The sequence below is a fragment of the Pseudopipra pipra genome, chromosome 20 (genome assembly GCF_036250125.1).
Source record: "Pseudopipra pipra isolate bDixPip1 chromosome 20, bDixPip1.hap1, whole genome shotgun sequence".
Lineage (NCBI taxonomy): Eukaryota > Metazoa > Chordata > Aves > Passeriformes > Pipridae > Pseudopipra > Pseudopipra pipra.
Window position 1 is genome coordinate 310,629 of NC_087568.1, and position 23,093 is coordinate 333,721.

At 43.3% G+C, this 23,093-nt stretch overlaps 1 protein-coding gene across 1 annotated transcript in view; it reads right to left on the reverse strand.

Moving 5' to 3' along the window:
• The window catches only part of LMX1B (LIM homeobox transcription factor 1 beta), a 90,964-nt gene that overhangs the window by 7,844 nt on the left and 60,027 nt on the right, over positions 1–23,093 (reverse strand). Inside the window, exons 3-6 of the mRNA XM_064676490.1 lie at positions 3,910–4,142; positions 1,097–1,275; positions 643–720; positions 187–253 (exon numbers count right to left, since the gene is read on the reverse strand). Coding sequence (XP_064532560.1) covers positions 187–253; positions 643–720; positions 1,097–1,275; positions 3,910–4,142 — 557 coding nt within the window. The remainder of the gene's footprint in view (positions 1–186; positions 254–642; positions 721–1,096; positions 1,276–3,909; positions 4,143–23,093) is intronic.

Sequence of the window (23,093 nt, forward strand, 5' to 3'; positions counted from 1 at the left end):
GGAACTTGGGGTAACCTGGCACGGGCACTCAGGCACCCATCTGTGTGCTACCACTGCTGATGGCACGCCTCACCCACAGACCCACACACCACCTGGATGGCTGTACTAAGGTAACGTGCAGGAATGGCACTTCCAGACACCTGCAGATTCCTTCCCTCTCACTTTGCTTCATCACAAATCCCCTACCTTGTCCTAGTCGCTGCGAGTTCTGTTGCTCCTGCTGCTGCTGATGCCTTCGTGCCAGCTTTTTCATCTGAAAAAGAGCAGAACAGAACAATCTCATGGTTCTGAATGCAACAATTTCGCTTCCTTACAAAACTCTCTGCAAACATTGTTATCAGTAAACACAGACCATTTATACTCATGCACACACTGCTGTGGGTTCAGTTTCAATTCTAAGCTTAAACATCTCAGTTTCCTGTTCAGATTTGCATGCAAAATTAACTCCCAACCCTGTGCTGCTTTGAGCAACAGTGGCTGTGTTCGGAAGTTGCCTTTCTAGTGTGGACGTAGAGAGTGGTGCAAGGCAGAACCTGCAGAGCTCAGCCATGGGACCTCCACAGTGTGAGCTACATCCAGGGCAAGAGCCTGTGCTGAGGCATAACCTGCATTTGACTTTTGAGAATATGATAAACAACGTACCTTTGCTCTTTGGTTTTGAAACCAGACCTGGACGACTCGCACGCTGAGCCCTGTTTCAGCTGCTAGTGTTTCTCTGACCTGCAGGAGGAAATGCTTATATATGTTAACCAAAACAAACCACTAATCAGTTTTGTTAGGATGAACATTTGTACTTACAACAAAAAATTGCATGTATGGAATTACTTTTAAAAATTCCTCATATTTTTGCACAGTTTTTTCAAGTTCTCCCCCTGATGTCGCTACCAGTTCCATGAGTCCTGAACAGACAGTCTGAGCTGAGGACAATGACGCTCAGTCATCTCATGGTTTTTATTTTACCCATAAAACAGTTCTGTGCAAAAAGAGTGCTTTGCTCTCACCCCAAGGGAACTGCTGCTGTCTTGGGAAGGGACAGGGGCTGTCTGGGGCTGTGGCCTGGAGTCAGAGCTGACTTGGTCCCTGGTGAAGCACCTACCTTTCTACAGGGCTTGGAAGACACTTCAAAGGATGCTTTGAATGCTCTTCTCTGCTGTGTAGTAAGTATTGTCCTTGGTCGTTTAGGTCTTCTTGGGTCCTTCCCATCATCACTTCCTTTTCCTTGGGTTACTTGGCCTTTGGTGGGCTTAACATCTCCATCTTCATCATCACTTTTAACTAGTGAAAAGCAGGATATATAATTGCACTTGTTTCACCAAGAAAACAGGATGTTTGAGAACTGCTCTTCAGTCAACAGGTTCAACTATTATCCCATGGTTATTTGCATACCTAAATCAGCTGCAGGCAGGAAGAGACTATCTTAGATTTGTGTGCTCTGCCTAAATCAAATGGCACAAAAGCATAAAAACGTGTTCAATTTTTAATTGAGAAAGTGGGACTGATAAGGGGATAGAAATTCAGAATATACTTTAATATTTCCAGGGATCAGGTAGAGAAAGACTTTATGCCCTTCCAGCATCACTTGGTCTTTTATGTGCTCACCTGCTCCAACCTCACCACCAGATACACACCTTTCCCTTAGCAGCTGAGGTCCAGCTTCTCCTGAAGCATTATCTGCAGACAGGTACTACTGCCTGCACCGCTACAGCAGCAAAACAGCATAAAGTAAGTACCACACAAATATCTCAAAGCCTGTATAACTAAATATAGTGCAAATTCCAGTTATTGTTCTGAATTTTTTGAAGCTCTAGAAAGAATATTAAATATAATCTTTGCCATCTCATTTCCATTTCCCACAGAAAACATTGGTATTCTTCCTCTGTGTCTGCATTTATAATGTGTCTGGATGTACGAGCATAAACTTCTCTTTCTCAGTACATGCATACAAGTATCTATGTGTTTGTGTAGACCAAACAGATTCTTTATGTTTTCTATAATTAAATTCTGAATGTTCATACAATCTGGTGATACTACATGTGTTAGTATATCGTCCTGGGAAATCTCAATTGCAGTGGCAAAGGTTGAAGGGTAAACACAAATACATTGTGAAAATCAACCTTAAGTCAGCATATTTTATTTGACCAGACTACTGATTTTTCTTCCAGAAAACACTATCACATTATTATAGGGATTTCAACATGAAGAAGCACACTGACATTTTTATATGCTGAAAGATTACATTTGGGGAATCAACAAATTAGACTTTAATTCATTTTAGGGTCTGATTATTATGCACCTAGCAGTCTAATCACCTTTTACTTTAATAAGCATCTTTGGCCTAATGATTAAAGAGAAGCTCAGTCATTTTAATAACCATGACATTATTAACTTTCCAGTGTGCCATTTCTAAGGAAAGGTTTGTGAGGATTAATTCTGCTCATAGGAGAGTACTTTTGTGTCCAGTGGATAAATATTTGATTGAAGCAGGACACGTTCTCAGCCAGGGCTCTGCAGATCGTGTGCTCTCACACAGGCCCCTGGGAGATCAGTGTTTTCAGTGTGTTAGACAATGGGAGACAAACAACCTATTTAACTTGTCAGCTTGTTTTTCAGGTTTGGGTTTGGCAAACAGAGAGTAATGAGGGAAAAAAAGCATCTCTGGGAGTAAGAAACTCCCCCTTGTGCCAAAGGGAAATGAAATTGAAACCAAGGCTGGTTTGTGCTACTGTGGTTGCTCACTGCTGATCACAAACCAGATCTGATCGTGAAGAGGAGCCCACCCCTGCCCAAAGCTCATGGCAAACAGCTGCCAGTACTGGCATCTATGGGAGGATGTCTGTGCCCAGCCCTAGCCAAGGATGGTCTGGCTCCAGCTGCTTAAGGGGGTTTGGCTGGACACGGGGCAGGTGCCCAGCAGGATGCTGGAGCTGGCGGGTGGAGCGACACGGTGATGGGTGAGGAGGAAACTCACGTGCCTCGGGCACGTTCAGCAAGAGCTGAAACTCTGTGATGTGAGATTTACCCAGCAGAGACTCAAGGTCCTGCAAACACAGTATGGCAATAACTGACACATAACAATAATATAATTATTCCTATAATAATAACCATAACTGCTCCAAGAATGATCCCGGTTGCACACATTCCTGAAGCTGCAGAGACCTTTGGCCTGTGCCATACCTGACACAGAAATACAAATTTCAGCCATGTGGACAATATGGCTCTCAGATTAGAGACCAGGGATAATTTCTGCTCTTAGATAAAATGGAATAACACATTTTCCCATAAACCAGAGGTAAGCATTCATGTCATTCGTACATTTAATGGAATGGTAACTATTGATTTTCTTACACATTTTCTTGGGAAACAAGTGTGCTATTATAATAGCACAAACCAACATCTCAGTTTCTTTCAGACTCTCTTCAGTACTTCTGTGTTGTACTTGTAATTTTTCTTAAAGGTACCATTTGTGATTGGCAGAGAGAATCCTCTCGAGAATCATATTACCACTGTGCCACTTCCCTAGCTCAGTGCTGGAAGTGTACGTGCAGAAGATCCCCTGAAAATACATTAATGGGTGGAAGAATGTCTGTGGAGAACAGCATACTGAGGACTTACTTGAGTGAGACCTCGGGTAGCTGAAGGCAGTCTGATTCATGTTTTATGATCTTGCAGAAAAATACTTCGATGAAAACAAAAGGATTTTGTCCTTTTACTAAGCAGCAAGTTAAGGAAGGGAATCAGGTCAGGGAGAACAGACTGCAAGTAGGGATGTTTTCAGCTGTGCCTGTGAATTTGCATAGGTGGCATGTGCATACAGACAGAGTGGATGTGAAAATGGATGTAATTCCCTATAAGAAAGCTGCTCAAACTAACGCAGCTTTTCCAGTCAGGGCAGGTGGGGGAAAAGCTCACCTGAGTCTGAGTCGTCTGGGCTGACCGAGCTCAACAAGTCCTTCTCTTTCTCATAGTCACTTTTGCAGAGCAGCTGCCCTTCCTTGAGGACAAACTCGTCCCCTTTCCTCAGCTGGCGCTCGCACACACAGCAGCAGAAGCAGCTCAGGTGATACACACACTCCAGGGCTCGCATCACGAACTCTGTCGGGGCGATCTTCTCCATGCAGCCGCTGCACTTGGCGGCAAAGAGCCTGCAAGGAAGAGGTACCACAGTCAAAGGGAGTGTCAGATCATACCCTGCATGGATCTAAATCCAGCAAAACCTGCACAGATCAGCCTGGCTCGAGCTCCTGCACACTGTGAGACTCGTGTCCTTAGGCTTGGAAACATCACAGGCATGCAATTTATTCAAATCTCAATCCCTTTGGTTTTGAGATTCCCCAATCGCCTTTGCTGGATAAAGCCCACTAAGATCTGTCCTTATCGCAATGTTTTTTTCCTCTTCAAAATGAGAAACAAAAGGGAGCTCTCAGAGTTGGATAACTTGCCCAAATCCAAATGTATTTTAATTTACCTTTTAGAGAAAGGACCAGCACATGCTTTGTTTTATGCAGGCTCTCTGGTTTCAGCACTTAAACCCTTTTCTGAACAGATTTCATGGCTTTCCATTTTTGGTATTGTCTGTCTCCGAGGACACTGATGAACGAACACAGAAATGAGCAGGAAAACTCAGTGCTCTGGCTGAGCAAAGCCAATGCACACACATGCGACTGCACACATGCAATCGATAAAGAGAGGACTGCAATAAGAAGCCTTTTCTTCGGATGTTGAGTTATTCCAGAACAACCTGTCTCTGAAGGGAATACTGTGCATTTTAAATGGTGTGAAACATCCTTTGGCAGAGATAAGCAGTGATACAATCTGCTAAATTACCACTATAATCACAGACTCTAGAACACACACTGTATCCAGACTAGTTCTTATTAAACCTCTATAAACCTCCTCTTTCATCCATCATTAATTTTCTAAGATAAAGTTAGAATTATTTAGATTAATTTTATTTTGCTTCTCTAATGTCAGCTGGGAATCTCCTAAGTGAGCTTTTCAGAAGAGGGCTGCCTCAAATAAAGACAAATCGCTAAGTTACGTCCCTATGTCACACAGTGGGCTGATGATTTGAAATTCAGTGTCTTTTAAGGCAATACATCACAGCGCAAGGTGTGTGAACATTTACATTTCAGCTAGGAAATGAACACAACTGCACTTGTGTGTTCACAGGAAAAAAACTATATTCTGCCTTTCAGTGCAGGGTCCACTGATCTTTCTTTTTCATCATCAAAATTACAATTTTTTACAAAAAAGGCAATTTTCTTTGATTTTAGAAGACAGAGACTGTAGTAGTTACTCATTCCTCCAGAGCCTCCATTTTGTCTGAGCTGAGAAGTGCAGGAAAATGGCAGTCACAAGCCTTCAACAAAGGACTGGAGTCAGAGTGGGCAGGAGGGAAAAGCAAATGTCAGTGTGGTTGCTCACAGCATTCAGCGAACATCTGAGAGCCGGGAATGGGGGTTCCCCAGCTGTACCAAGGAGCGACTGCACTGGGAGCCTGGCTGGCTCAGTGCACACCTTTGTACAACCACAACCTCAAGGTAACAGCTGTGCAAGGTGGACAGAGTGGTTTGTTTTGGGGGTATGAAATGAATTAACTCGATCAAAAGGAAAGTGATGCCACACAGGACCCTCGGGCACTGCCACGAACGGGCCGGCTTATTTCATACACTCGGTTGGCTTTGTCCACAAGGTTTTACTTACAATGCTTTAGCCAGCAAATTCCTAAGCAGAAAATATTTTTATCTCTACACAATAACATATCTGAAAGGATTAACACACAAAGGGAAAAAAAAAAGGAGCGCTGAAAAAAATTGTTTCTATTTAACTGCTTGAACCTATCTGACTCATTTAACCAAGCCTGGCCCCTCCGTCCCAGGGGCGTCCTTAGGACGGGGCATACCTGGAAGCCCCAGGACTGGCAGGGCTGGTGCGAGGGCACCGTCCTCCCGCACGCACGCTCGCCCGCCCCGCCGGGGCTGGGACGCTGCCGGAGGGTCGGGGCGGCCCCGACGTGCGGATGCCCCGCTCGGACCGGGACCGGGGGCTCCGGCCGCCCTCGGGCCCCGCAGCCGTTCGCGTGTCCCGTCAGCGCTGCTGGGCTGGGAAACGTTTAAAAACGGGCTGCAGGACCCCGTCCCGCCGCCCATCGCCGCGGGCAGGTGCCCACCTTCCCACCCCAGCGAGGGGAGAACGGGAGCCTCCCCGGGGGTCTGCGCCGGGGGCGGCGGTGCCGCGGGAGCACAGGGGTGATGCGGGAACAGAGCGGGGAGGGGGGCTTGGCCCTGGCGGGGCTGCGATCGCTCAGGTAGGGCTGCGGCTGCCTCTGGTTTTCTCCCAAGTAAACCACACAATGTGTCACCATCCAGTGACAGGGAAAACACAGTTGTAAACACCATTTACAGATAATTTCAAGGAGGAAAGCCCAGGAAAGCATAAATACCCCGTACCTTCCCTCTACCTGGGACATGAGAAAAACCTTCTTGTCCTATGGAGTTTCCCTGAGCAGCACCTCCACTGTCACATTGCCTTACTGAGTGTTTGGGTTTTTAAATTTTTCTTCAAAATAAAAATGTCTAACATGAACAAAAAATATTTTGTGTTATTTACTAGTAATTGACTATCCCCAGAAACCTGGTGCTTTTGCAGCAGTGCTTCCCAAGGCAGCCTTTTAGCTGTAACGAATTACACTGACATCAGTGTAGTATTAATTCATTCAAATGAACATTAAACTGCCCTGACAATACTGCGTGGACTTCGTACCTAGAATTTGCCCACTGTCAAGAAAATTCCCTCCTCTGTACACAGGTATTCTCTGCACTATAACATGCACTACACACACACAGAGGGCCTTGTTGGATTGAATTCTGAGATTATAAAATCTTCATTACATCTATCTTATAAAGCATTTATAGATATTTTTTTAGCTTCCCAAGAGGAACTCAAGGTTATGCACTCCTTTTGCACAAGGCAATCTCACAACAGGAAACTAATCTTGACAAATGACCAGACTTTGATAGCTGTGATCTAAACCACTGCTCGTTAGACTGTTCATTTTATAAACGAATGGTAATAAACCTGTTGGGAAGTGTAGGATAGCAGGAATACTTTACAGATCACCCCTTTACAGGTTTCAATCAAAGTCATAAATTTTAAGTGGAGCACACAGATATTCTGTGCTGAGACAAAGCCTCTGTCCCACACCAACTGCATTTAAAGGAATATTTCTTTTGCTTTCTATACATTTTACAAATAATTTGCATAACTCAGGCTTTTCACGCCCATGGCTGATTATCTCCAGATCTCTTAAGTTAATGTCAAACCTCAAAATCCTTGGACTTGTAAAAGTATGTGGAGAGTGGAAATCAAATGCCTTTATTAGAAGCCCCAGGAAATCTCTGACTCCTAAGCACAACGAAAACATTCCAAAGAAAATTGTTCAAAGCGGACAAAGCAGAAAAGTAGAACAAGAAAACCTTGTTTTGAATCAATGATTGCAGAGTTTTATAAATAAATTCTGTTGCCTGGACAATTTTGAAAGACAACTTAATAGGTTTAGGAGTTTTTAAGTGTGTTTGCCTCTGTGCCTGGAACACTTGTGAGATTCAGCCAAGCTAAAGCTTGGAACAATGGCCTGTCTGTCCATTGGAGTATCTACAACAAATGCTGACTGAGTATCTACAACAAAAGCAACTTTACAGTACTAGATAATCAAAAAGTCTTTACCAGCTAAAACTGGGTGAACTTAAATTAATTTGTATCAGGGGCAATGCAAATGCTAAGACATGTGGTCCTGTCTCTAAACAGTAGATGAAAATGTTCACCAGCGGAAGAGGCCATAAAGATTTTATTTGTTAGGATATCCCTGTGAAGTCAGGCTGAATCAGTAATCCTTAGAAACAACCACAGTTACATGATCCACTGTGCCTTCCTGCATGGCACAGCCATCTGGTGTGCAACATGGACCCCTGATTTATTATCTCCCGTGCAGTTATCTCACAGTAAGTTTGACCCTGCTTTGCTCCTGAGAATCACAGCTCTGCTGTTTACTCTCCTGGTGTCCTGACAACCTACCCTTTACCTTTCTATGGTTCACCCAGGTCCTTCATTTCCTCCTGTCTGTGGGCAAATAGATTTTAATTGTTTTATTATAACTAATTTAATCTGTGCTGAGAGACCTCCACGTGCAATGCGAAATTTGCTGTTCACATTAAGTGTGGTTCAAGAGGTTTGTTATACAGGACAGAGGTAGAAAAATAGACTAATTCAGTCAGGTTGTTTATTTACTGGGCCTCTGCCATGAAGCAGTAAATAGGAAGTTATTAAGCCGTGTTTGATGTATGCAAGAGGACAGATGCTGCTGCCTACCTATCAAAGACCTTCAATCATTTCCCTTTCTGTGTTATTCTGACATTATGTGTTGCAGGAACCACGGTAAATACCTGGCTTTTCTTTATTTAATAAATATGCAAAGATGGTGGTCGCAAGCTTTTGTGAATACTGTCAGTGTGGTCTCTAGCTCTGATGCTTTTCCCTCTGCTCACACCCTCCTGGGACTCCCCTCTCAGCCTGTTCCACCGCCAGGAACTCGTTCTGCACTCCTGTGCCACCAAACAGGGTAGAGCTGGAGTAAAATATATTATGCTTTTCACACAACTGAGTTTTATTAAGAGAAGAAATTAAATTACTAATGAAAGACATCTGTTACTTGTTCTTTAGGAGAAATTTTGGTACTTCTTTCTTTAGATGACATAGAATGGGGAAAACATTACGCGTGGGCCTTTTCCAGCCCAGGACCTGAACATTTTTGTAGCATCTTACAGCTCATGGGTGCTTACAAAGAGCAAAAACTGTTGCTTGGTTACACTCAATTCTGAACATTCAAAACATTTCAAATGCCGTAAAGCAAAACAGAAATATTGTAATTTTATGATTTGAAAAAAGCCCTCCACCCTTATGAAAGAAACATTCCATTTAAAATATTTCTCTGCAGAAGAAATAATTACATAGTTTATTAAAGCCAATTTCATAGCTGAAACTTCAGTAGAAGAAAGCTAATTCCCTTTCACCGAGTAGTAATAAAACGCGCAAAAATTAAAAGCTTCTAGGAAAAAAACTGTAATATTTAGAAAGAAACTAAAACAAACCTTTTTTTTCTTTAGGGAGAACTGAAGAAAATATTTATTTATTTATTTACCCCCAGGTGCTGTAGTATGAACACCAGCTACTGGTGACAGCTTGCATCAAATCTGCAACATGGATTTGGACTCACAGGTTACACGTATCGCCTGTCTTGGTACTGAGAGACTTTTTCTTCCCATAAATATTTTACCTGTATTCCCATGAGGAGTGCTGTACTGCACTGCCAAGGCAAGCTGATGCTAAAATAACAATTGGGACAACGAGTTATCCCATGGCAAATCTTGTTCTGAAGCTGGTGGGACTTTGTGGACACCGTCAGAGCCACTGCTCCCATCCGCGCTCTTCCCACCAGAGACAGACCCACGAATGCGGCCCCAGAGCACCTCAGGCTGGCCATACCTGGACAACAACCTGTGTCAAATCCAGCCCACAGAAATACCACCCTTTGTGTGCCTTCCTTCCTGTGAGTGCCCTCCCCATCCCTCTAGAGGTGGCCCAGCACTCCTGGCCAGCCCACACCTCTGGGCACCAGCAGCTCGGGGCGGAACTGGGATGCTCAGACAAAAGCACAAAGACACACAGAATTCAAAGCCTACATCCTAATGCAACTTGCTGAAGTGGGGCCAGAATGACCTAAATAGTTCCATCTCCCTTAACCATAAAGTATAACAACAAATGCAAAGTGCAGAGGAGTTTCTCGCTTTGAGCAGAATGTGACAGAATGAATTCTTCTCTTTGCTTAATTTTCATCCCCTAATTGTCCACTTTGTTCAACTGTCTTCCATCACTGCCATGCTGTTCTACTTCATATCATTTTTTCTTACAACATTTTGATGGAAAAATTTATGAAGAATCGAATTATTGCTGTTAGAAGGGAATTAAAACAATTTTTCATTTACAAAGTCACTGATATTGCTCTACTGTGCTCCACCTTTGGGAATCCAATTGCTCTTCTCAGCTACTCCCATTCCTCTTTATAGCACGGCAATTGCACTGTACAGATTATGGCTGCAATTTTCTCCTAATCTGTTCTGTAGAACAGAAACTGTTATAAAAGTTAAGGGCACCAATTGAATCGATAAAGCCAGGGCTGCAATTAAGAAGCCGTAATGAATTAACAAAATATGATGATTTTGTTAGAATAATATTTTTAGGCAGTGCAAACATTTGTGAAATGATGTTATTTTTGTCCATGAGTTTCAAAGAGGATGCTGCTGTGCTTTTTGTATTTTCCAAATCACACCACAGGGCTGTAAAAGCAACATATGTGTTGGGGAGTTTGTGCTTCTGCTGTAGCTCTGCCCAGCCCGGGGGTTACCAAAACCCAACTGTGTTCTTGTTTTTCTTCCTTTGGATTTTTATTCAGGTATTTACACATTTTAAACTAAATTCACCTTTATTTCCCCCCTTTACCCCCTCATTGATGTCCTGTGGTGGGGCCCCATGGCACAGTCCCACTCAGGGCTGGGACCACTGGCTCCAGCCTGTGAATGTTCTCCACTCTGACTGACATCTTATCCTTCTTTTTCACTAAGTGGCACACTGAATTTACAGTTGTCTTTGAATTTACATCACCAACAACACAGGGAAATTCTTCTAATGTAATTTTTATATGAGATTTCACCCTAAAGGCCCCATAAGCAGGGAAATTGTACTGTTGGTGATTCACAGCCCTGGCCTTCACTTTTACAGAAAAAAATAATCATATGTCAAAGCAACTCAAATGTAATTTCTAAGTTATTTCTTGGCTGGCAAGAATGACTTAGGGTAAGAATTTACACAGGGCCTTTCCTTGCAACTAAGAACATTAAGAGGAAGAAACATTATTTGCCAGTATAAAACAAAATCACTTCCTGTGCCTGCTGCAGTGATGCTGTAGGACAGCTTGTGCCCAAACTCATCAGCATAGCCAATTTAGCAACTGATTTGCAAGGGAAAGATACCTTAGTCCTGTGGTGTTAATGTCTTTGCAGTGGGGGGTCTATTGCCAGCTTCTCCAAACTCATCAACACAATCTATTATTAATACCCAGAAAGGCTTTATAGTATCTTTATAGCACAAGGCAATGAAAGCTCTGCGGTGTAATCTGTTATCTATATTGCAAAAACATGTGAAATAAAACAAAACATAGACACTTCATAAACAAAATGTTTCATCTGTTACATCTCTCTGCCTCCCCTATATATAAAGCAGTAGGGTGCAGGAAAGGCATTCAGAGAGATTTGCTGTTAGATGTGGCACTGGCTCCTTTTTAAATTCTATTTGTGTTGTGACCAGCTTTACACTGAATGAAAATTTCTGCGTCTTTCACTGCAATGGAAATGTTTGGATCTTTGCAAAATCACGCTGCATTTCACTGGTAGAACAAAGGGAGTTTTAGGAGTAAAACACAGCTCCTAGAACTCCTACAGGAAAGCTCTTTACGACACAGGGATGAGCTGGCTGAGTCTAAGGGAGCTGCAGTGGGGCGAGGAGGGGGCACAGCCTGGGGCACGGCCAGGTAGGGCTGGCAGGGCATTGCCATGGCAGGAGCTGAAGAATTTGTCTCCAGTAAGCAGCAGCAAACCCAAGTGCCCACTGGCACCTTGGCGGAGGCAGTTATTTCTCTGGAAAGCATTCAAGAACAGAATTTGAGCAGAGCTGGATCTTTTCTTCTGTTACTGATCTGCATGCCAATATTTTATATGAAAAGCCCAGAATAACCTTATGCTTAGTCCCTAGGAACAGACACAATTGGAAACATCATTTAACAGCAAAGAAGTAAATGCACAGTTTAAAACCCAAGAAGCCTTTGTTTTGAATAAACAGATTGTAGCAAAAGTAAAATGGAGAGGAGGCACGGAGCAGTTTAGTGTGCTTGGTGCATATATGCTTGCAATACAGTAAGAACTAAAAAAGCACTCAACATAGGGCTGTGTCTTATTTCCCAGATGCCCTTTTATGTTCTTTGCCTGTTGAAAATAAATTGTTCTTTTGTAGTGCTTGTCTTTTCAGTCCGACTGTTGGCTATTATTTTTCTATTTCCTCTTTTTGTCACTTTGCATTATTTTTGGTGCTGTAATTCCCATTTGTTCCCACTCCTATCTTCCTGTCTCCCATTGTTCCATTTTTTAATCTCCAGTTTTACTCTTCTTCGGCTCTTTTTTGGCCCATTCTCAGTAGGGTTTGAGAGAATACCCAGGCGTGACTCCCTGCTATAGCAACCACACCTCCCCAGGAAAGCCACAACAATCTCTTCGGGAGGAGCAAAGTCTTTCACAAGCTGGCAGCAAAAGTAAATCCTTCTTCAAGGAACAAGAAGGATTAGCAGGGAGCAGTGGGCTGCAGACTTAACCCTACCCCTCATTTCTTTAGAGCACCAGTCACTCAGAACCCTACTGTGATGTACAATTAAACAGAACCCAAAAAAATCCTGAATGACACAAGAGCAGGATTGTGTAAAGGTTTAATTCCACTTTAATACCTTTCCAAGTTCAGAACTCAAAGATAGCAATTTAACCCAAGAATCCCCATTCGAGCATGAAAAGTTGCTGCTTGTTTTACAAAAGTCCCAGCTATATTCTGCTCTAAATCATGCTCTCTTAGCCTGACCTTTAATAGATGAAATTTTTCTCTCCCAATCATCTCACACAGTTTGTCTTTATTGTCCTTTCACAAACTTTGTTCTTCTGATAAAGACAGAAGAGTCTTGCCAGAGACATGAAGCTTTGGTGAGAAACTCAGTAGAAAGGACCCCTGAAAAAGGAAAAGGAACACTAAAAAATCCCAACCTAACCCCCAAAACCCAGGCAACTAAAGATGTCTCCTGCAATGTCTAGGAATGGTAATTTATTCTTGTAATGTGGAATAACTCTTACTAGCATTATGTCAATTACTTACTATTAATATTACGATGGAAAATAAATATCCCTATTAATACAGGCTTTTTTGAAGACTCCAAACATCTGATTCATCTCTTTTAAGTTAATGAACAGAGGAGCCTAGTCATTCTAGTATGGATGATTACTATAGCTGCTCTATAAACTGAATTTTTAAGATTAGACACAGAACTACCAAAATCTCCTGGCTTCTGTAAGGCCAAATATGGCTGACAGAGTCCTAAGACTCAGCTATCAGCATCTGTGTTTGTATTCAGGCTTTAGGAAACTAGATGCTTTAAAGCCATACAAAGAGATTTATCAGTAAGCAGGGCCCTACAGCACGCCCAGACCCTCCTCCTGCCTTGAACGTCTGCACAGATTTTAAGTTATTCCAGCAGTCAAACATATATCACACAGGACACTTCCACATGTGTGAAAATGAAATCCCATTAGACACCAACAACATTATTAGGCATGCAAAGAGGATTATTCCCTTAAGCTCACTAGACTGAAAGGTTTGTCTAAACATTTTATTAACTTTTTCAGATTTTTTTTTAATTAAATGAAAAGTTGTAAGTAGGTCAAAGCTGGAAAATACTACTTAACTTTTGGTTATGTGTACGTATATATATCATACACACAAAGAGAAAAAATAGAGATGCCTGTTAGACAGAAAATGTACAAAATCCCCCCCATATCTTATCAACATAGCATTCCTTTCTTTCAGAGAGAAAATTTGTATGGCTTGAAATTGTTCTATAAAAGCACAGAAATGCCTCATGGTGTTGCTGAGGGTTCCATAGATGTTTCCAAAAATGAAGTGCTTTGTTGAATATCTAGTTGAAAAGAAATCCTGCTCTGACTGTCCTTTCTACAAAGTTGACAAAACACATTTTTTTTAAACACAATATTTGCTGAAATGCATGGAAGTTTGCTCACCAGGAGCTCTGAAGTTCTTGAGATCATCTGCTAAAGATAAAAAGGGAGGAGAAGCTGCGTCAGCTTTTGCGTCAAGTGAGTGAGATGCAGAACTCCTTAGGCAGCATCAGGAACAGGATTGGGTCCTCACTGAGAGGGAGGATGACTTTAAAAATGTTCAGCTCCACTGGCAGTTCAGTCCTCCCTCACAGAACCCCCAGCTTTGACATTCAAGTGTTGTTCACAGTATCTCAATTTGTTGTTGGAAGGAGAACGATTCCTTTTTTGGATCTCGCACCAACACACATCACAGTTTCACAGAACAGCTGCCCTGGGAGTGCTGTGAGGGCTGCAGTGAGATGCAGCAAACGCTCGTCCGTGCTGGTCCTGACGGACACGTCAGACTGTCGTGTACGGGCGCGGCTGACCCACACACTGCTCTTGTTCTTACTCCACTGACAATAGGCATTAAAATATTTAAGATCTGCTTCTAGCACTGCACCGAGCAGGCAGGAAATGTAGAAGCTTGAGTGTACAAGTTAATGAAATATGGTTGGGTGAACATAAGCTCTTCATTTAGACAATAACAGTTACCGCCGGAGTGTCTTTGTATCCGCTTTATGAAAGTCATAAACTCTCCAAAGAAAAGCGGAGCTGTTTGAGCTGCTGCACCCTCGCGGTCTTTGACTCCCTCTCACTACCTGCTGGCGCAGTTAGAAAGTATCAACTGCCTTTGAACAGATTAGGACCAAGTTAAAGTGTGACAACATCTTAAGCTTTCTCCACATGTAGCCAATGATTTCCAACTAAAGATGTTACCCTCATCACTTCTGCCACAATGATAAGAATCTATAGCCCGCTCACTTGAGGAGATAAAAGCAGTTTAGCTGGAAGTATAAAGTACTCCGACTTGCTAAGCTGAGTGATTGGCTGTCCCAACCAAGCTGAATTTTTTCCTCTACAAAGCACGAAATCCTTATCATTAGGGGCTTAAGCTGCTTTTTATTTTGAGACAAAAAGAATACTGTTTATTGGCATCCAACTCAAACCAGCTGTAAACAGTTGCTTTGATGAAGAAGCAGCTACAACTTCAGGGTGCCTGAAGGCACAAACCTACCAAGTGTCAATCATTAAAGGAAGAATGTAAGGTGTATATAGGGTCAAAAGAAGGCCAAGGGACATTTACGACCTCAGGGATCCTGGAGAGCTTGCTTTGCCTTTAGAACCAGAAGAAGAATTGAAGCTATTCTGCTGTATGACCTCTATCTCCTGTGGCAGCTCTGGGCTCAGCTCAGCCCTGAGTTTACCCACGGGAGCAGCAGACCTGTAGTGTAAGGCTTTCCTTTCCAACATGACTATGGGAGCCACATGGTGAACTTTGATTTGACAGGGCCTGAACAGCTCCAGGATGCTGTACCTCATGTCACACCCAGGGCTCATGCAGAAGGCTCTGGCAGCAGGAATCCTGCTGCTGCCTATAGACATTTGAATCACTGATGTGAAGGTCATTTTAATTCTTCTTGTAACTTACTTCTTTCACCAAGAAATACTTTACTGGATGCAACAACTATTTAAATAAGAGATGCCCCATGAACAATTTAGGTGTCACAGCCAGACTGACATTGACCCTTACAGAGTTAAATGCCAGCTGCTCTGGGCAGCCCAGAAGGATGGGCTGGCATCTGCTGCTGGCCCTCCATCCACCCTCCCTCTTCCTCCTTGACCTCTGCCTGGTGTCTGTCAACTGTTCTATACTTCCTCCCACTTCCCATCCCTGGCACAGCATGAAGTGGCAGCACGAAGGGTTTCAGCACAGAATGGTGGTGCTGGCTGGTGGGGTATGGGGTTCCTGCTCCTTCAGAAGACCAGAGCAACTTTTCAGTGGGAATTCAAATGCTGAGTGAACTCAGCTACCAGGTGGACCAGGCAAACCATATCTCAGTCATGCCACATGAGCTGGAATATTTTGTAGGAATGCTTTATTCCTGTAGAAGGCCCTGGTGCTACCAGAGATGTGGGTCCTCTAGGCACAGGCTCAGCAGCTCCTCCTCCTCCCAAGGCTGACAAGATACACACCAGCATTACCAGTTTTTCAGGCAGAAATAGGGCACATGTCCCTGCCCACATTCTCACAGACACGACAAACAGACACTCTGGTTCAGGGGGATTCAGTTCAAAATTGCCACCCAGGCTTGGAGCCCTCTCCTGAGCTCCTGCCAACCTGGCAGTCTCTCCCTGGCCATACTGGCACCCCCTGCCCTGTCCTCCCACTGCCCACTGGCACAGCCACACCGGGAGACAGGCTGTCTGCACTGCTGCTCCCCCACCTCTTCACCCTCCACATCCTCAGTAAAATCCCTGGCCTTGCTGTCCCTGCCTGGCTTCAGCTCCCAAGGTCCATGCAGTGCAGGGGTTCCTTCCAGGTATCCCAACATGACTGGAACTGCAAGCATTATTTTGGGCTCACATGGCAGGCAAAAGGCAGTAGAATGTTTGTGATGCTGTTAGATTATACAACATTACACACATAATACAAAAAAAGAAAAAGTCTTTGCAATTTATTCTGTTAAGAAATTTTCCTGCATAAAACCTCATAAAATTTTTTTTAAAAAGACAGTGGTTCATCTTTATTGTCACACTGATATCTTTATAAACTTACTCTAGTGATCTACAGGAAAAGCAAACCAGACAGCTCTGTATTTATGGGCATATTTTAAAAGCCTCTTATATTTAACAACTGCATTTAGCTGTGTTAACTGCGAGTTGCAGTAATAAAGGCTCTGCACACTTCGATGCTAAATTAAAAAAAGTTCTGCTGTTCAATAATACATAGATGCCAGTTTTTTTCATTACTCTTTAATATCATTTCCATTTAGTTTATAAATAATTGTAGCTAGCTAATGAAACGAAATAAAACCTGCCTCCAACCCATTCCCTAGAGCAAACTAAACTCCTCTTTTTAAAGCTTCTTAATCACCGCCCAGTTCTTAGAAAATTAGCATAGTAATGGGCTTTAAATTGAGCCTCTTTGTTTTTTAATTAAGCTCCCAGCAGGTAAAAATAAAACAGATTATTGAAGAATATGCCAACACTAATAGCCTGCAACTCTTTTGACAATTAAAAAGATCCCATGTTAACCCTTTTAAGGAATTCTGCATGCTAATTAGTCACTCTGAGGCCCAAATCCATCAATATTCCATCCAGACACCTTGTAAGGTTGGGATGGCAGAGCTGGCCTGTGTCCACCTGCCCCACTGCCCACAGAAGGTGAGGCACAAACCCTCAGTGGTGGCCAGAGTGTGGGTGGCTGCATGCCAGGGCAGGATGGCATTGGCACAGGTGGAGCTGCCACCACCCTGCACTGGCTGGTGCCCACTGAGCTCCCAGACCGGGCAGAGCTGCAGTCCAGGGCCTCCCAGTGCCCTGCAACTCACCCTGTGCCCAAAAACCCCTCTCCAAACCCTTTAACTTCAGCACTCCCTGTTTGGCAATGCCTCCTTGGAGCCCATGCCACGTTTTGTACAACAAAAGGAATGGAGTGCCAACGGAGCAGTCCCAGCCCTGGGGCTGGTTCCGAGTGTCCACAGCAGCACCAGTGCCCCAAACATGCCAGACACACGATGACCCTGTTTTCCTTAGTAACATCAAGCTGCCCCAGAGGCAAAGGTAAATCTGGAGTAGAACAAAGGGGTTAAGAAAGAGCAACACTGGAGCCATGTCACGGACAGCAGTGATTCTCTGGGAAAATCTGCTAGACACTGCTGGCAGCCTAGAAACAGGAATAGCACCGAGCTTCCCTGGCAGTTCTCTGTCAAATACTTGGAAAGCTCTGTCTGAGTCCCATTCTTAATCTTCAGTGGCTGTTCTGAGCATCAGTGCAAAGTGCTGGCTGCCCTCCACTCGCATCCAGCCAGGATGATGAATTCCCCTGGTTGGGAGTACTGTGTCCATCCAGAAATGAAATCAGCAACATGAAAAGCCCATTCATTTCCACAGACACTGATCACTCTGCATCCTCCAGAAACTCCCTACAAATGGAGCCAAATGCTCTGGTGTACCCAGTAAGGCCCTGCCAGGTCCTGGAAGCTGCAGGAACTGCTGTGAGTTGCTGCTTTATATTACACCTTAAAGCGTGAGGGTCATCAAGATGGAGTTAAGGACCCACAGAGAATGGGATCAGATTTAAGGGCCAACTCCAGCCATGAACATATGTTGTCTTCTCTGAAGCATTCAGGAGTTTCTAATATGTACTAACATTGCATTTTCAAAGATAAATGACATTTCTTGTGCCTCTTAAGTGATACCAGACAATTCAGAGAAGGAAGGATGCACTTTGCTCATAATGAATAGAAATTCATTAGGCAAAGATCTGCCCTCTGTGTAGGGACAGGCCTTACCACTTCACTGGGCACCAGTGAATCAGGGCACCAGTGAATTGCCAACAGAATCATTCAAAACAATGTCAATCAATCACAACTGAATTCACTTCCCCTGAGCTACACTGCAACAGATCCCAGACAATGTACAGCAGAACTGGAGAGGCTGGACTGCAAGATGGTGATCATGACCTGGAGTTTCTCAGGTGGGATCCTTGGTCCCACAGTCCCCCCACCCCACTCCAACTCCCACTGGGCCTAAAAGACAGACAGCTAATGTGTACACAGATGCTAATTCCTCCTGGGACAATTTCAATTACGAGAACCTCTCCAGAAATCTATTTTCTTTAAAGCAAAAAAGCCACAGTGTTGAGAGTAAGCTTGTAGTTTTTCTATCACAACTGGTTGAGAACAGCTGGAGAGGCAATATCGGGTACAAACTTCTCTATCCTTATTCTTGAGGCTTGTCAGCTGTTGGTGGGGCTGCAGGGTGGCTGCAGAAGAGCAGCAACTTGTGAGTGACGCGTTTCCCAAACTCCCAAGAACTGACTTTAGAGAATGTAGAATCCCCTGCAGCGAACAACTGAACTCCCACCATTTCATGCTGAAAACTTCTCAGCAAACTGAGGAAAACAATTCCCTATGCCTACAATATTTATACAACAGATTGCAAGCTGGAAAGCATGCTTATATACGTGGTACATTACATACCTCATGCCATGTCACACGAAACAAGCCATTCTATGAAACTGTGCTGGCATAACCATTTTGGAAACATGCATTCACCCTGAAGTGTCTCAAGAACACAGAATGGTGTATTTAAAAATGCTTCTGCCTTTTTTGAGGGTTTTTATCAGGCCCAGAGACATTCATTACTATGTAAGTAACTCCTCCTCTACCACAGAATCAGTCAAAGTGGGAGAACCTTTTTTCCATGTCTAATCCTGACTGGGTTTCAGCTGTGGCTACAGATGGAGCTACAATGAACCCACCATCTTCTGCTCTGTGTGCACAGGCTGTTATCTCCACCAGCATCTCACCTTTAGCAACTGTGATCCAAGGCAACCTTTTACTATTACTGCAGCAGTAAATGCAGTTTTTCATGTAATTCTCAGAGCAGCATGTTCTACATCAGTAATTGGTACGCATCAGAAAATCTAACCTCTCTGCTGTGTTGGGTTTATTATAATGGCCATCCCTATAGAGATGTACAATTTTATATGAACCTTACATGAACCTAGCATTCATATTGCCAGGCCACTGGCCAGCAACACCTTTCAATGGGCAGTGCAGCTGTCCAAACAGTGCCTGGTGTACCTGAGCAGCATAGAGGTACTTGTTTACTCTCTTCCAAAATACACAGAAACAATTCTTCTGGATTTCATCACCATCCCTTGTTTTATGCTTTATATTCAACCTCTCAGGAAATCAGAGGAAGGTATTATTTCCTAACAAAAATATCTGTCATCTGATTGCAGCTAGCCTCAGTCTCCCTCTGCACCCCAAACGTAGGCTTTGGCTTAATGTCTCCTTGGCAGGAGTGTGTTTTATACTGGCACAGTGGGATGTGGCTTCTTTTTGATAAATATCCAACCATTGCTTGTTGAAAGCTCCAGTGACAAAACTGCTTTCACCCACCCGGTGAGGACAATCACACTCCCAGGGGCCTGGGGGCCTTTCAGAGCAGTTTCCAGGTGAGTGCCTGCTGCAGCCATTGGCACTCTGCATACAGGTAGCAGGTGAGAGAAATCCTGCACCTTCAGCAGCTCCAGCTCATGCTTTCTTACCAAGAAATAAACGTAACTTGACAGCAACAAGGAAAGGAACGGGTCAGGTGCCATTTCTTTTGGTCAGGAAGGCACTGTCTCATGGCTGTACACTATGAAAACCTGTGTTTGCTAATGCAAATGACTAAATCTTACCATTGACTAAATTTATGAGCTTTATTGAAATCTGATGCTTTCACACGAGTAAATCGTTACAATCAAAATACTTTGTCACAAGAATGCTAAGCACGAACCCAATCAGTCCCTCCCCTCATCCATGCTCTTTACAACACATATTTAAGTGAGATAGATGACAGGTGGGTTGAACCACTGGGTTGCAGTCTCATTGGGGAAATATACTCCAACTCTTATTTTCAAATTCTGTCAGAACTGGGAGAAAACAGCGCAGGTTTGGTAGTTCCTAGCACTGTAGAAAGCAGCAGTTTCCAAACACAAGGCTCTGGATAGATGTTGAATTACCAAGACTGTGTGCAAGAGTCACCTGTAATAAATTCCCAGACTGGTCAAGAAAAGTTCACGTCTCTTTGTGATAAGTACAGGAGGAGCTGCCCCAGCTCCTCCTCCAGCTGCCAAATGGCAGAAACCACACAGGACAGAAGCAGCTGGTGCTGAGCACCAAGACCAGAGGTGTCATTTACTCCTGTGGTTTCTTCTGCTCTCCGCATGTTCCTCACAGAACACGCCGGCCACAACTATCCCAGAATTCCAATAATGAGCCCTTGGATAAGGGCAAACGGTGGCAAAGCTTCAGGCACCGATCACTTCAACTGAATCCAACTCTGAGAAAACCAATTACCCCTAAAGCTGTCATTTTGTCATATTGTGACCATTTCTGCCACCCAAATCACACATGCCACATCCTCCAAGTCCACCCTCTACCTGACCCCCATCAGCCCTTAGAATTCCAGCAGTTTTTGTGATTCCCAATAAAAAGACAAACTCTGGACAGTTTTGTGCATAAGGCAGACTTCTACCTGGCAGTAACTCAGCAAAAAATTCTGTAAATCTGAAGATCATTAAATTAAAAGTAGTGAAATATGTCTCCTGTGCTCAAGACATTGTCTTCAAATTTTCACTCATATATTTTAAGCAATATTTTCCAATTTAATTTTTGTCTATTTTAAATAATATGAAAGTGAGAGAATCTACCATGAATATTTTATTATTTGATATTATGCAAATTAGAGAAGTTCAGACTTAACCATAAGCTCTCAGCCCCCAGAGGACTGCTCCCATGACTTCCTACTGACTGAACAATGACCCTCAGCATTCTTCTGCTCTGGAGGAGCTCGGTGCAGTTCTTGACTCGACCCTGTAGGGGTAGAGTGACTGAGATAGGTTGGGACTTTAGGAACCAGACTGGAGAGCAGAGCTCCTCTGGCTGCTGATGGAATCATAATTGTTTTTAAAAACTTTCCAGTGTAAGTGACACACAGCAAAGAGACAGAAACACTATTTGTATGATTCCCACTCTCTGAAGCAGCGATTTTGATCGGGGTCATAGCACTGTAGTGAATTACTTTAGCAATTCAACCACTCATCTCACAAATAGTAGGGAAATCCACAATTAAAGGCCAATTGAAGTGCTCAACTCCAAGTCTTCCAACTTGTCTGTTCCTCCCCTGCAATGCAAGAACACAAATCTGAGCAGCACCTAAGTGCAAGCACAGCCCTGCAGTAACCATCAGCCTCCTGATCCAAAAACTAAAGGAAACAAAAAGGTATTTCTTAGGGAACTCTCAAAATGATCATTACTTAGAGCACACAGTTTATTTGCAACTACCAAACACTCCAGGCTGGATGAATCTCCAAGCTCTTCTTTTTCTTACCCTCCAGAATTAGAATTATGATATGCTTAATTTAAACCATATTTCTCCAATCTCTAAGGGCTTTAACAGAGCTGGAAAGCTTGTCATCCTGTAGAAAATGATTTTATGTCATTTTTCTACCAAAAATTCACAAGCACTAATAAGTAAACTGAAAAACTAAGTTACAAATGCATTTGTACATTCTTTACCCATTCTTCACATACATTCTTCCTTTCACCTCTATTTTCCTGAGCCCATGGCAGACTTTCTAACAGCATGTTGCACTATAGCAAGATGCATTTGCTACAGGTATGTAACTTAAAATTGTTTGTAAGAAACATCCTAAACATGTTCCTTGCTGTAAATGTGACATCTTTACAGCATATGCTTAGTAAATGAAAGCCCTGGGAAAAGGAGGAAAGTCAGGATACCTCCCATATAACTGATTGTAAATTCTTGGGCACCAGGTTTATATTCTTAATAACCTACTAGTTAGACTTAGTGTGTCTGTTCCATCTAAGTCAATTTAAATGAGGTGTACCAGATACAGTACATAAAGTGTTTCATACTTGTGGAGATATGTTTAAGTATTGTTTCTTTAGGAAAATCTAATAGCTAGTTCCAGTTAATCACTGTCAGATGTTCTACATGCTGCAAGTGGTAACTTCCTTGTCACAAACTGCTTTTAATCAGGAATCTCCAGCATATCTTGCATACATCTCAGACTGACTTTTGTGATACACTGAAAAGTTTTTATAGCATTTAGGTTTTGGTCATGTTACCCTGGTTTACTCTTTGGTTTACTGGGTGCCTAGGGAAAAACCCCATAAGATAACTTCTTCTTTCCCTGGAAAAGGCCATGAATTCCATGGGGTTTCATAAAAATTAAACCACAAACGCAACCCCTCCGCCTTCCCCTCCCACCAGCGCTCACCACACGCACTTGGAGCCAGGGTTAATGCAAGCAGTGCTGTGAAAGCAGTGCCAAGCCCAGCTCTGGCCCAGGGCAGCGTTCCTGCTCCCCCCAGGCCCAGTGTTTGTAAACACACCTCGGCTGAGAGCATGTGGCCAGAGCGCTGATAATAAGAGCCTTCAAACTATGTTCTTTAACTTCTCTGACTCTTAAAAAGGCAATCAAAGCCACCCCACAATGTGTGATTAAATATACGCAGGGGATAATCTCGCCTCCAAAAAGCTGGAGAA